Source organism: Salmo salar, chromosome 09 (assembly GCF_965601325.2).
Source record: "Salmo salar chromosome 09, fSalSal1, whole genome shotgun sequence".
In the NCBI taxonomy this organism is placed as follows: Eukaryota; Metazoa; Chordata; class Actinopteri; order Salmoniformes; family Salmonidae; genus Salmo; species Salmo salar.
Genome location: NC_138299.1, coordinates 39342501 through 39357139, shown reverse-complemented (window position 1 = coordinate 39357139; position 14639 = coordinate 39342501). Strand labels below are relative to the sequence as shown.

Here is a 14639-nt window from a genome sequence, read left to right as displayed (position 1 = left end):
CGTTGAGTTTGTCTAAGATTGAATTAAAAATAGTAATTGTGACGGGGGAGGCTTGGAATCTCCTCTGAAAAGGAGGGCATTGGAAAATCTCTCTTAGACACACACACACACACACACACACACACACAGAGAGAAGAGAGGAGAAGAGAGGAGAAGAGAGGAGAAGAGAGGAGAAGAGAGGAGAAGAGAGGAGAAGAGAAGAGGAGAGAGGCATTTCAACCCTCTTCTTTTCTTCTTAGTTTCTTTGTTTCTGTCCTCATTGTTTAGAAGCATTCTACTTCTATTGCTCATAAACTCCAAAGGGCACAGAACAGATTCCTGGAATCCACTCACACCCGTTGGTCACTCGGGGTCCATCCATTTTACCAGGGCTCATAGGGCTCTGAACAAAAGTAGTGCACTATATAGGGAATATGATGCCATGTAGGACACTGCCTCAGTCACTCATGCCTAGAATAACACTGATTAAAGCTAGGGTAGAGATGGGGAACTCAGGGAAGGAGGTTGTTAGTGGTGGTTAGTGGTTAGTGGTTGAATGACTCCTCACCTCAAGGTCAAAGACTTTAGAATGAGTCCAAAGAAAGGCATCACCAAGCCAAGTGGGAGAGGAGTCAGAGGAGTAAACAAAAGTCTTCACCACGTTACTTTAACCTTTAACTGTAGAAACGGTTAGCAAGCTTTTTTAGCAAGCCAAGATGACAACTAAGGGCCGTAGGCGGTATTTATAAAATGTAATTTCCATTGAAGTAGCTCGCACATCCAAGTTAGAAAGCAGAGGAGGTCAAAGGTTAAAGTTCAGAGGTTATGGGACTGAGACTTGAGCTGTATAAGTTCATCGAAGGCTGACGGCTGACACAGTACTGTGTGTGTGTGTGTCTGTTTATGTGTCTTTGTCTGTGTGTGTGTGTGTGTGTGTGTGTCCCTAAATGTATGTCCCTAAGTGTGTGTGTGTATGTGCCCCTAAGTGTGTGTGTGTGTGTGTGTGTGTGTGTGTGTGTGTGTGTGTGTGTGTGTGTGTGTGTGTGTGTGTGTATATGTGTGTGTGTGTGTGTGTGTGTGTGTGTGCGTGTGTGTGTGTCCATGCGTGCGTGTGTGTCTGTAGGGCTTTGTGCCTGTCTCCAGCCCCCCTGGTTACCACGGGGATCAACAGGTGCTGACCAGGCATGAGACAACTATGTCACGTATCCAGAAACTGTTGTTCACTCTGACTGACTTCAGAATCTGCTTACGGCTGCATTTAATAAGCTGTCATATTTCACCAAGATACTCAATTGTAAGAGCATAGTCTAAGATTAATCTATTCCTTTAAAATGCTCAGTTTTTAAGTTAATACGATAAAAATGGCCTACCTTTCCCTTTCAAAATGAAGTCTTGTGTTTAGAAGGTTAAGCAGAGATGAACAGTAATACTGTAAGTCTGTGATGACACTTCTCTCCTTTCTACATTGAGGAATCCAGAAGGGCTGATAGTATCCAGAGAGGGAGGTGGACAGACAGGGAGATAGTGACAGACAGGATAACAGACTGGATGAGAGACAGACAGCGGGTCATCTCATCCAATAACAGCTGAGCTCAGTGATAGACACCAGTGCTGTTAACACCTGTTCAGATATGAACTGTGAGAACTGTTACATCTCAATGGATTGATGTTGAACTGAAACATTGTATGGTTCAAATAAATGCTGCAAATGAGGTGGCAAACAAGTCAGGCTGCTCAGCTGATTGGTTGATTGGCTGACATTGTAAATTGTGACATTTTGCAACTAAACTATTACCCAACCAAGATAAATTACATAAAACACAACGGAAAAAGACTTTGGAGAACCTTAAATGATATCATGGGCAGAAAACCAAATTCAACTCCATCATTCATTGAAGTTGATGGGTCATTTAAAAAATAAACGTTTAATATTGCCAATAATTTCAATGACTATTTCACTTGTAAAGTGGAAAAATTCAGAAGTGAAATGACAACATTAACCAGTGAACCATCATATTTGTGTATAAAAAAATCAAATAATGAAGAAAAGGGATTGCTGTTTTGAATTTGGCTAAGTTAATGTGGGAGAGGTGGAAAAACTATTGTTATCCATCAATAATGATAAACCACCAGATATAGACAACCTACATGGGAAACTATTGAGAATGGTAGCAGACTGTATTGCCACCCCTATTTTGGTATATCTTTAACCAAAGCCTAAAGGAGTGTGTGTGTCCATAGACGTGGAAGGAAGCTAAAGTCATTACACTACACAAAAACAGTAAAGCACCCTTAGCTGGCTCTAACAGCCGCCCAATCAGTTTGTTGCCTGTTCTCAGTAAACTGATTGAGAGAATTGTGTTAGACCAAATACAATTCTATTTTTCAGAGAACAAGCTAACTACTGACTTTCAGAATACATATAGTGAAGGACACTCAACTTGTACTGCACTGACTCAGATGACAGATGATTGGTTAACTTCTCTAGGGCCAGTGGGACGATTTCGTCCCACCTACGTAACAGCCAGTGAAATCCCGTGGCGCGTTATTCAAATACCTTAGAAATGCTATTACTTCAATTTCTCAAACATATGACTATTTTACACCATTTTAAAGACAAGACTCTCGTTAATCTAACCACACTGTCCGATTTCAAAAAGGCTTTACAACGAAAGCAAAACATTAGATTATGTCAGCAGAGTACCCAGCCAGAAATAATCAGACACCCATTTTTCAAGCTAGCATATAATGTCACAAAAACCCAAACCACAGCTAAATGCAGCACTAACCTTTGATGATCTTCATCAGATGACAACCCTAGGACATTATGTTATACAATACATGCATGTTTTGTTCAATCAAGTTCATATTTATATCAAAAACCAGCTTTTTACATTAGCATGTGACGTTCAGAACTAGCATACCCCCCGCAAACGTCCGGTGAATTTACAAAAAATTTACTAAATTACTCACGATAAACGTTCACAAAAAGCATAACAATTATTTTAAGAATTATAGATACAGAACTCCTCTATGCACTCGATATGTCCGATTTTAAAATAGCTTTTCGGTGAAAGCACATTTTGCAATATTCTAAGTAGATAGCCCGGCATCACAGGGCTAGCTATTTAGACACCCAGCAAGTTTAGCACTCACCAAAGTCAGATTTACTATAAGAAAAATGTTATTACCTTTGGTGTTCTTTGTCAGAATGCACTCCCAGGACTTCTACTTCAATAACAAATGTTGGTTTGGTCCCAAATAATCCATTGTTATATCCAAATAGCGGCGTTTTGTTCGTGCGTTCAAGACACTATCCGCAAGGGTAAATAAGGGTGACGAGCATGGCGCATTTCGAAATATTCCATTACCGTACTTCGAAGCATGTCAACCGCTGTTTAAAATCAATTTTTATGCCATTTTTCTCGTAAAAAAGCGATAATATTCCGACCGGGAATCTGCGTTTAGGTAAAAAGACGAAAGAAAATAAAGCACGGGGTCGACTCGTGCACGCGCCTAAGCCCATTGTCCTCTGATCGGCCACTTGCCAAAAGCGATAATGTGTTTCAGCCTGGGGCTACCTCGATATCATTCAGCTTTTTCCCGGGCTCTGAGAGCCTATGGGAGCTGTAGGAAGTGTCACGTTACAGCAAAGATCCTCAGTCTTCAATAAACAGAGACAAGAAGAACAAGATCTTGTCAGAGAGGGCACTTCCTGTAAGGAATTTTCTCAGGTTTTGGCCTGCCATATGAGTTATGTTATACTCACAGACACCATTCAAACAGTTTTAGAAACTTTAGGGTGTTTTCTATCCAAAGCCAATAATTATATGCATATTCTAGTTACTGGGCAGGAGTAGTAACCAGATTAAATCGGGTACGTTTTTTATCCGGCCGTGTCAATACTGCCTCCTACCCCCAACAGGTTAAAATAAATGGATAATAAGATGATAGTTGGAGCTGTATTGTTAGATTTCAGTGCTTCCTTTGATATTATTGATCATAAATTGTTATTGAAGAAACTCACTTGCTACGGCTTTACATCACCTGACATCACATGGTTGCAGAACCCAGAGAGCTGTTCTTCAATGGAAGCTTCTCTAACATCAGATATGTACAGTGCGGTGTCCCTCAGGGCAGTTGCCTTGGGCCGTTACTCTTCTCTATTTTTACAAATGATTCGCCACTGGTCTTACACATAGCTAGAATGACTATGTATGCAGATGATTCCACTCTACATGTCAGCACCTCAAAGCCAGTGTGCTCACTGAAATTCTAAATAAGGAGTTACAGTCAGTATCAGAATGGGTGATTAATATGCTGCTCAGCCATACTGCTGTACTGTCTTAATGAGAGAGAGAGAGAGAGAGAGAGAGAGAGAGAGAGAGAGAGAGAGAGAGAGGCTGTTCTCGCCCAACCTCCATCCATCTCCCTCAGTGTTTCAGTTGAGACTGACTATAATCATTAACCGTTAGTGATATGGCTGTTGATGGTTAGTGAGAGCTGTTGTTACTGTTCATGGAGTAGTGAAAAGCTGTAGCTCAATCATTAATTGGACATTCAGAAGTTAAATTGTGACAAAAGGACAGATGGTCAGGGAAAGAGGGGGTGGGAGAGAAACAGAGAGAAAGAGATATAGTCCTTCTCTTTAATCTTCCAGTCCAACAGCTTATTTCACAGCTTCCAGCGTCCCTTGCCCTGTCCTCATTCTATGGTTGTAGGCTCAACACGCTTCCTTACAGTATTAGGAAATAAACAAACTAACCCAACAAATCATGCTAAATGCAGTGCACTCAAAGACATAAGCCTTTTGTCATTGACTGCCCCTCTAGGTGACCCCATTGACTAGAGTTAATCTCATTATGTCCTCAGGATCAGGCTTTAGGAAGATATTAATCTCAATATGTCCTCAGGATCAGGCTTTAGGAAGATATTAATCTCAATATGTCCCCAGGGTCAGGCTTTAGGAAGATATTAATCTCATTATGTCTCCAGGATCAGGCTTTAGGAAGATATTAATCTCATTATGTCCTCAGGATCAGGCTTTAGGAAGATATTAATCTCATTATGTCCTCAGGATCAGGCTTTAGGAAGATATTAATCTCATTATGTCTCCAGGGTCAGGCTTTAGGAAGATATTAATCTCATTATGTCTCCAGGATCAGGCTTTAGGAATATATTAATCTCATTATGTCTCCAGGGTCAGGCTTTAGGAAGATATTAATCTCATTATGTCTCCAGGGTCAGGCTTTAGGAAGATATTAATCTCATTATGTCACCAGGGTCAGGCTTTAGGAAGATATTAATCTCATTATGTCCCCAGGGTCAGGCTTTAGGAAGATATTAATCTCATTATGTCCTCAGGATCAGGCTTTAGGAAGATATTCATCTCATTATGTCTCCAGGATCAGGCTTTAGGAAGATATTAATCTCATTATGTCCCCAGGGTCAGGCTTTAGGAAGATATTAATCTCATTATGTCTCCAGGATCAGGCTTTAGGAAGATATTAATCTCATTATGTCCTCAGGACCAGGCTTTAGGAAGATATTAATCTCATTATGTCCTCAGGATCAGGCTTTAGGAAGATATTAATCTCATTATGTCTCCAGGGTCAGGCTTTAGGAAGATATTAATCTCATTATGTCTCCAGGATCAGGCTTTAGGAAGATATTAATCTCATTATGTCTCCAGGATCAGGCTTTAGGAAGATATTAATCTCATTATGTCTCCAGGATCAGGCTTTAGGAATATATTAATCTCATTATGTCTCCAGGGTCAGGCTTTAGGAAGATATTAATCTCATTATGTCTCCAGGGTCAGGCTTTAGGAAGATATTCATCTCATTATGTCTCCAGGATCAGGCTTTAGGAAGATATTAATCTCATTATGTCTCCAGGATCAGGCTTTAGGAAGATATTAATCTCATTATGTCTCCAGGGTCAGGCTTTAGGAAGATATTCATCTCATTATGCAGGGTCAGGGCTTTAGGAAGATATTCATCTCATTATGTCTCCAGGATCAGGCTTTAGGAAGATATTAATCTCATTATGTCTCCAGGATCAGGCTTTAGGAAGATATTAATCTCATTATGTCTCCAGGGTCAGGCTTTAGGAAGATATTCATCTCATTATGTCTCCAGGATCAGGCTTTAGGAAGATATTAATGTCATTATGTCTCCAGGATCAGGCTTTAGGAAGATATTAATCTCATTATGTCCTCAGGGTCAGGCTTTAGTGTCACGGTTGTCGTTGGTAATGGAGGACCAAAACGCAGCAGGTATGTGTACGCTCATCTTGATATTTATTAACTCAGAATGAACACACCAAAACAACAAAACGAAACGAACTTACGCACACGAAACAGTCTTGAAATGCTCACTCAGCAAAACATGAAACAATCTCCCACAAATACACAGACAAACACACCCAACTAATATAGGACTTCCAATCAAAGGCAACACCACACAGCTGCCTTCAATTGGAAGTCCACCCCAATACACTCAAAATAGAAATAGATTACCTAGACTAAACATAGAATTACATAAACAAGGAACAGTGCCAAAAAAACCCGGAATACATAAATCAAATGCCCTTTTTAGAAAAACAACCACCCCCAACCACATAAACCAAATACCCTCTGCCACGTCCTGACCAAACTACAATAACAATTAACCCTTATACTGGCCAGGACGTGACATTTAGGAAGATATTAATCTCATTATGTCCCCAGGGTCAGGCTTTAGGAAGATATTAATCTCATTATGTCACCAGGATCAGGCTTTAGGAAGATATTAATCTCATTATGTCCTCAGGATCAGGCTTTAGGAAGATATTAATCTCATTATGTCTCCAGGATCAGGCTTTAGGAAGATATTAATCTCATTATGTCTCCAGGATCAGGCTTTAGGAAGATATTAATCTCATTATGTCCTCAGGATCAGGCTTTAGGAAGATATTAATCTCATTATGTCCCAGGATCAGGCTTTAGGAAGATATTCATCTCATTATGTCCCTAGGATCAGGCTTTAGGAAGATATTCATCTCATTATGTCCCTAGGATCAGGCTTTAGGAAGATATTCATCTCATTATGTCCCTAGGATCAGGCTTTAGGAAGATATTCATCTCATTATGTCCCTAGGATCAGGCTTTAGGAAGATATTCATCTCATTATGTCCCTAGGATCAGGCTTTAGGAAGATATTAATCTCATTATGTCCCTAGGATCAGGCTTTAGGAAGATATTAATCTCATTATGTCTCCAGGATCAGGCTTTAGGAAGATATTAATCTCATTATGTCTCCAGGATCAGGCTTTAGGAAGATATTAATCTCATTATGTCCTCAGGATCAGGCTTTAGGAAGATATTAATCTCATTATGTCCCCAGGGTCAGGCTTTAGGAAGATATTAATCTCATTATGTCTCCAGGGTCAGGCTTTAGGAAGATATTAATCTCATTATGTCTCCAGGATCAGGCTTTAGGAAGATATTAATCTCAATATGAATATTTGACCACATATCAAGTAGTAACTAGCTAACCATCACTAATATAGAAAAACAGCTATTTTACAGAGAGCACGATAGGCATCTTTTACACACGCACACACACGCCTGCACGAGCGCACACACACGCACACGCACACACCACACACACACACACACACACACACACACACACACACACACACACACACACACACACACACACACACACACACACACACACACACACACAAGGCTGGTGGGTGGAGATCTGTGTTGTTCCTGAGTGTGTTCTCTCTGGGCATGGGGAGACTGTTGAGTGCTAGTCAGTCATGTTATTGCTGTTTGGAAAGATTGCGTCACACCCATGCCATACACACACACACACACACACGTTATTGCTGTTTGGAAAATGGTTTCACGCTCCTCATCGCTCCCTTGCCAAGTTAGGAGTGTTTTAGTCACTGACCCACTTTGGGCTGGAAAACCACTTGAAATGGTTGTCTGTCTCTGCGACACAGCTTTAGTGTGTAGAGAAGTGTGTGTGATAGGTTGAAAAGAGACAGAGAAGAATACCCTCCACAGGCCACTGGGCTACAGACAAATGTCCTGGTGTTATCTGTGGCTCAGTTAGTAGAACATGGTCCTCTGTAGTTCAGTTAGTAGAACATGGTCCTCTGTAGCTCAGTTAGTAGAACATGGTCCTCTGTAGTTCAGTTAGTAGAACATGGTCCTCTGTAGTTCAGTTAGTAGATCATGGTCCTCTGTAGTTCAGTTAGTAGAACATGGTCCTCTGTGGCTCAGTTAGTAGAACGTGGTCCTCTGTAGTTCAGTTAGTAGAACATGGTCCTCTGTAGCTCAGTTAGTAGATCATGGTCCTCTGTAGTTCAGTTAGTAGAACATGGTCCTCTGTAGTTCAGTTAGTAGAACATGGTCCTCTGTAGTTCAGTTAGTAGAACATGGTCCTCTGTAGCTCAGTTAGTAGAACATGGTCCTCTGTAGTTCAGTTAGTAGAACATGGTCCTCTGTAGTTCAGTTAGTAGAACATGGTCCTCTGTGGCTCAGTTAGTAGAACATGGTCCTCTGTGGTTCAGTTAGTAGAACATGGTCCTCTGTAGTTAGTAGGACATGGTCCTCTGTAGTTCAGTTAGTAGACCATGGTCCTCTGCAGTTCAGTTAGTAGAACATGGTCCTCTGTGGCTCAGTTAGTAGAACATGGTCCTCTGTGGCTCAGTTAGTAGAACATGGTCCTCTGTAGTTCAGTTAGTAGAACATGGTCCTCTGTAGCTCAGTTAGTAGAACATGGTCCTCTGTAGCTCAGTTAGTAGAACATGGTCCTCTGTAGCTCAGTTAGTAGAACATGGTCCTCTGTAGTTCAGTTAGTAGAACATGGTCCTCTGTAGCTCAGTTAGTAGAACATGGTCCTCTGTAGTTCAGTTAGTAGGACATGGTCCTCTGTAGTTCAGTTAGTAGAACATGGTCATCTGTAGTTCAGTTAGTAGAACATGGTCCTCTGTAGTTAGTAGAGCATGGTCCTCTGTAGTTCAGTTAGTAGAACATGGTCCTCTGTAGTTCAGTTAGTAGAACATGGTCCTCTGTAGCTCAGCTAGTAGAACATGGTCCTCTGTAGTTCAGTTAGTAGAACATGGTCCTCTGTAGCTCAGTTAGTAGAACATGGTCCTCTGTAGTTCAGTTAGTAGGACATGGTCCTCTGTAGTTCAGTTAGTAGAACATGGTCATCTGTAGTTCAGTTAGTAGAACATGGTCCTCTGTAGTTAGTAGAGCATGGTCCTCTGTAGTTCAGTTAGTAGAACATGGTCCTCTGTAGTTCAGTTAGTAGAACATGGTCCTCTGTAGTTCAGTTAGTAGAACATGGTCCTCTGTGGCTGAGTTAGTAGAACATGGTCCTCTGTAGCTCAGTTAGTAGAACATGGTCCTCAGTAGCTCAGTTAGTAGAACATGGTCCTCTGTAGTTCAGTTAGTAGAACATGGTCCTCTGTGGCTCAGTTAGTAGAACATGGTCCTCTGTGGCTGAGTTAGTAGAACATGGTCCTCTGTAGCTCAGTTAGTAGAACATGGTCCTCAGTAGCTCAGTTAGTGGAGCATGGCACTTACAACGCAAGGATATTTTTGATTCCCAGGACCACCCATACATAAAATGCATGCATGATTTTAAGTCGCTTTGGATAAAAGTGTATGCTAAATGGCATATATTTTATATATATATTATAAACAGGGTGGTTCGAGCACTGAATGCTGATTGGCTGACATACCACGGGTATGACAAAACAAAACAATTTCCAAACGGCTGAAGGTACCACGTTCGTCTGTACAAACAATAGTACGCAAGTATAAACACAATGGGACCACGCAGCCGTCATACCGCTCAGGAAGGAGACGCATTCTGTCTCCTAGAGATGAACGTACTTTGGTGCGAAAAGTGCAAATCAATCCCAGAACAACAGCAAAGGACCTTGTGAAGATGCTGGAGGAAACAGGTACAAAAATATCTATATCCACAGTAAAACGAGCCCTATATCGACATAACCTGAAAGGCCTCTCAGCAAGGAAGAAGCCACTGCTCCAAAACCGCCATAAAAAAGCCAGACTACGGTTTGCAACTGCACATGGTGACAAAGATCGTACTTTTTGGAGAAATGTCCTCTGGTCTGATGAAACAAAAATAGAACTGTTTGGCCATAATGACCATTGTTATATTCGGAGGAAAAAGGGGGAGGCTTGCAAGCCGAAGAACACCATCCCATCCGTGAAGCACGGGGGTAGCAGCATCATGTTGTGGGGGTGCTTTGCTGCAGGAGGGACTGGTGCACTTCACAAAATGAGGGAGGAAAATTATGTGGATATTGATAAAGGAATGTATATGTTTAAAGTAATGACTAAAGAATTCCACCCTGATATGTATTTAACGGTGTGAAATGTGTTAGGGTCATAATTCCATAATGTGTGTGACTAGACCATTGTGTTACTATTTCGCAATATGAGCTGGGTAGAGTTGAGACATTCAAGGCCAACTGAACTGTCGACTTGTGATAACTCTGAAACCAAATAACAGGAAAGAGGCCACCCCAACTTAGGTAAGGGGGAGTAACTGTTAGGAATGGCTAGAAGATAATGAGAAATGATGTGTTAGTATCGTGGAAAAATACAGCCCACCTAAAGGGAGGTGGAGTTTCTACTGGTGTGTGTGTGTGTGTGTGTGTGTGTGTGTGTGTGTGTGTGTGTGTGTGTGTGTGTGTGTGTGTGTGTGTGTGTGTGTGTGTGTGTGTGGTGTGTGTGTTCTAATTTTGGACTTCAGAGTACTCTCTGAATAAAGAACAACTAACCTTTTGCAGTATCTGAGACTTTGTCTAATTCTTATTTTGAACCCGTGACTTACAACCTCGGGGAATTGGTCAAAGCTTAAATGATTGTTTAGTTATCATCATTGGGTTTGAAAATTCTCGTGACAGATATATTCAAGCAACATCTCAGGACATCAGTCAGGAAGTTAAAGCTTGGTCGCAAATGGGTCTTCCAAATGGACAATGACCCCAAGCATACTTCCATAGTTGTTGCAAAATGGCTTAAGGACAACAAAGTTGTCACGTCCTGAACAGTATAAGGGTTAATTGTTATTGTAGTTTGGTCAGGACGTGGCAGAGGGTATTTGTTTTATGTGGTTCGGGGTGGTGGTTGATTTAGTAGGGCATTTGATTTATGTATTCCGGGGGTTTTGGGCACTGTGTTATGTTTATGTATTTCTATGTTTAGTCTAGTGAATCTGTTTCTATGTTTAGTTAATTGGGGTAGGGACTCTCAGTTGAAGGCAGGTGTTGTCTATTTGCCTTTGATTGAGAGTCCTATATATTAGGGTGTGTTTGTGTTTGTAGTTGTGGGAGATTGTTTCTTGTTTAGCGTGTGTGAGCATGACAAGACTGTTTTGTTGATCGTGAGTTCGTTGTGTTTATTATTTTGGTGTTCACTTTTGAGTTAAAATAAACTTCAAGATGAGCATCCACAATCCTGCTGCATTTTGGTCCTCCTTTCCCGACGACGACCGTGACAAAAGTCAAGGTATTGGAGTGGCCATCACAAAGCGCTGACCTCAATCCTATAGATATTTGTGGACAGAACTGAAAAAGCATGTGCGAGCAAGGAGGCCTACAAACCTGACTCAGTTACACCAGCTCTGTCAGGAGGAATGGGCCAAAATTCACCCAACTTATTGTGGGAAGCTTGTGGAAGGCTACCCGATACGTTTGACCCAAGTTAAACAATTTAAAGGCAATGCTACCAAATACGAATTGAGTGTATGTAAACTTCTGACCCACTGGGAATGTGATGAAAGAAATAAAAGCTGAAATAAATAATTCTCTCTACTATTATTCTGATTTCACATTCTTAAAATAAAGTGGTGATCCTAACTGACCTAAGACAGGGAATTTTTACTAGGATTAAATGTCAGGAATTGTGAAAAACTGAGTTTAAATGTATTTGGCTAAGGTGTATGTAAACTTCCGACTTCAACTGTATATATAGCAGCTAGCAAGAAGCAGTCCCTGAACAAAGTGAGTTTCATTTGGTTGATATTTGGTTGCTTATTAACAATGTTACTCTGAACATTATTAGAATGTTTTGGAACAAACATGACATTCTGACAATGCCAAAAGAAAGCTGTAATTTCATGTTACAATTCAACATTCTAAGAAATATCCATCGTAAATGTTGCTATGCTGTTCCTGGAATTATTTTATAAGGTTCTTTCTCAGAACACGTATCGTAGAGAAACTGGACAAATCTAGCTTAGAGAAAGTCTATTTCCACACACACACACACACACACACACACACACACACACACACACACACACACACACACACACACACACCACACACACACACACACACACACACACACACACACACACACACACACACACACACACACACACACACACACACACACCTGTATTTTCACTCAGGCACTCACTCACACGAGTCAGTAGTTTCTCTGATTTAGTGCAGGGCTGTCTGCCAAGGACCAGACAGTTAACCATTTGTTGCAACACAGAGGTCAGTGCAGCATGACTGACAGAGTCTATAAGCAGAACAGGAGGAAACAACAAAAGGGAGGAGAAGAGGGATAGGAGGAGGGAGGTTTTAGGTGTCCAATCTCAGGTAGTCTTTTATGTCAGTGGAATAAGCCAAAGAAAATGATGTTCCTAAACCAGCCTACTGTTCTACTAAACCAGCCTACTGTTCTACTAAACCAGCCTACTGTTGCTAAACCAGCCTACTGTTCCTAAACCAGCCTACTGTTCCTAAACCAGCCTACTGTTCTACTAAACCAGCCTACTGTTCCTAAACCAGCCTACTGTTCCTAAACCAGCCTACTGTTCCTAAACCAGCCTATTGTTTCTAGACCAGGCTACTGTTCCTAAACCAGCCTACTGTTCTACTAAACCAGTCTACTGTTCCTAAACCAGCCTACTGTTCTACTAAACCAGCCTACTGTTCTACTAAACCAGCCTACTGTTCTACTAAACCAGCCTACTCTTCCTAAACCAGCCTACTGCTTCTAAACCAGCCAACTGTTCCTAAACCAGCCTACTGTTCCTAAACCAGAAAACTGTTTCTAGACCAGCCTACTGTTCCTAAACCACCCTACTGTTCTACTAAACCAGCCTACTGTTCAAATAAACCAGCCTACTGTTCTACTAAACCAGTCTACTGTTCCTAAACCAGCCTACAGTTTCTAAACCAGCCTACAGTTCCTAAACCAGCCTACTGTTCCTAAACCAGCCTACTGTTCCTAAACCAGCCTACTGTTCCTAAACCAGCCTACTGTTCCTAAACCAGCCTACTGTTCTTAAACCAGCTACTGTTTCTAGACCAGCCTACTGTTTCTAGACCAGCCTACAGTTCCTAAACCAGCCTACTGTTCCTAAACCAGCCTACTGTTCCTAAACCAGCCTACTGTTCCTAAACCAGCCTACTGTTCTTAAACCAGCTACTGTTTCTAGACCAGCCTACTGTTTCTAGACCAGCCTACTGTTTCTAGACCAGCCTACTGTTCTACTAAACCAGCCTACTGTTCTACTAAACCTGCCTACTGTTCTATTAAACCAGCCTACTGTTCTATTAAACCAGCCTACTGTTCTATTAAACCAGCCTACTGTTCTATTAAACCAGCCTACTGTTCTACTAGATCAGCACAGAGAATTGTCACCATAGCATAACCAGTTCCCACACCGTGTGGGTCTGTTGGATGTAAAACGGTGAATAACGCAATACAGTTCATTCATGCACACCAAATCAATGTAAGGTCAAAACACACAGTGGCAAGGCTGCTCCATGTGTGGAAAACTTAATCCCATATCTTTATGATGTGTGATGCTAAAATAGATTTGCACTACAGTTCTTACCTTCCCCTTACAACAGTGGTTTCTTAATCCTGGTCCTGGGGACCTAAAGATGTTCACATTTTTGTTTTTGCCATAGCACTACACACCTGATTCCACTAGTCACAGGTTTGATAATGACTTGATTAGTGGAATCAGGTGTGTAGTGCCAGGTAAAAAATGAAATAAGTGTTTCTTTGGGTCCCCAGGACCAGATGAAGAAACACTGCCTTAGACAGTACAAAGTAGCATTGGCACATGAAGTTGATGCCCACAACTTCGAGTCAACATTCAAAAAACGCTGTGTGGAGGTTGTCGGTTTGCTGGGACTTTTCCCTTAGATAGTACTACATTACCCCTGATGCCCCCCTCTCTCTCTCACCTTCTCGGCCAGCAGCTCTCGGATCTTCCCCGCCTGCAGACGGAACCTAAGCAGCTGCATCTCCAGGGCAACGCAACGCTTCTGCCAATCCACGCTACCCGCTCCTACTACGGAGCCTGCACCCGCCCTGCCACTCTCCAAGACGTCTGCCATGTTGACCACACCACTGCCCGGCGGATGGACCCTGTCGACTGGTAACCGACTGACACGGACCTGCAGAGCAACACACACACAGTCAGAGCCAGGCCACGGGAATGGAGCAGCAAAAAGTTACAATACATGTCTCAGTGTTTGTACGTTTTTTTTTTTTTATCAAGTGAAAACAAGTGAAACCAAGTAAAAACCCTTTGAAGACCTTAGAGGGGAAATAGTGTTTAATAGTGTCCCTACTTCACTTC

At 41.7% G+C, this 14639-nt stretch overlaps 1 protein-coding gene across 1 annotated transcript in view; it reads right to left on the bottom strand.

Annotated features, from left to right (window-relative positions):
* Positions 1–14639, bottom strand: part of LOC106611291 (pleckstrin homology domain-containing family H member 1) — a 67555-nt gene that overhangs the window by 45766 nt on the left and 7150 nt on the right. The window contains exon 2 of the mRNA XM_045723629.2: positions 14242–14454. Coding sequence (XP_045579585.1) covers positions 14242–14394 — 153 coding nt within the window. The 5' untranslated portion in view covers positions 14395–14454. The remainder of the gene's footprint in view (positions 1–14241; positions 14455–14639) is intronic.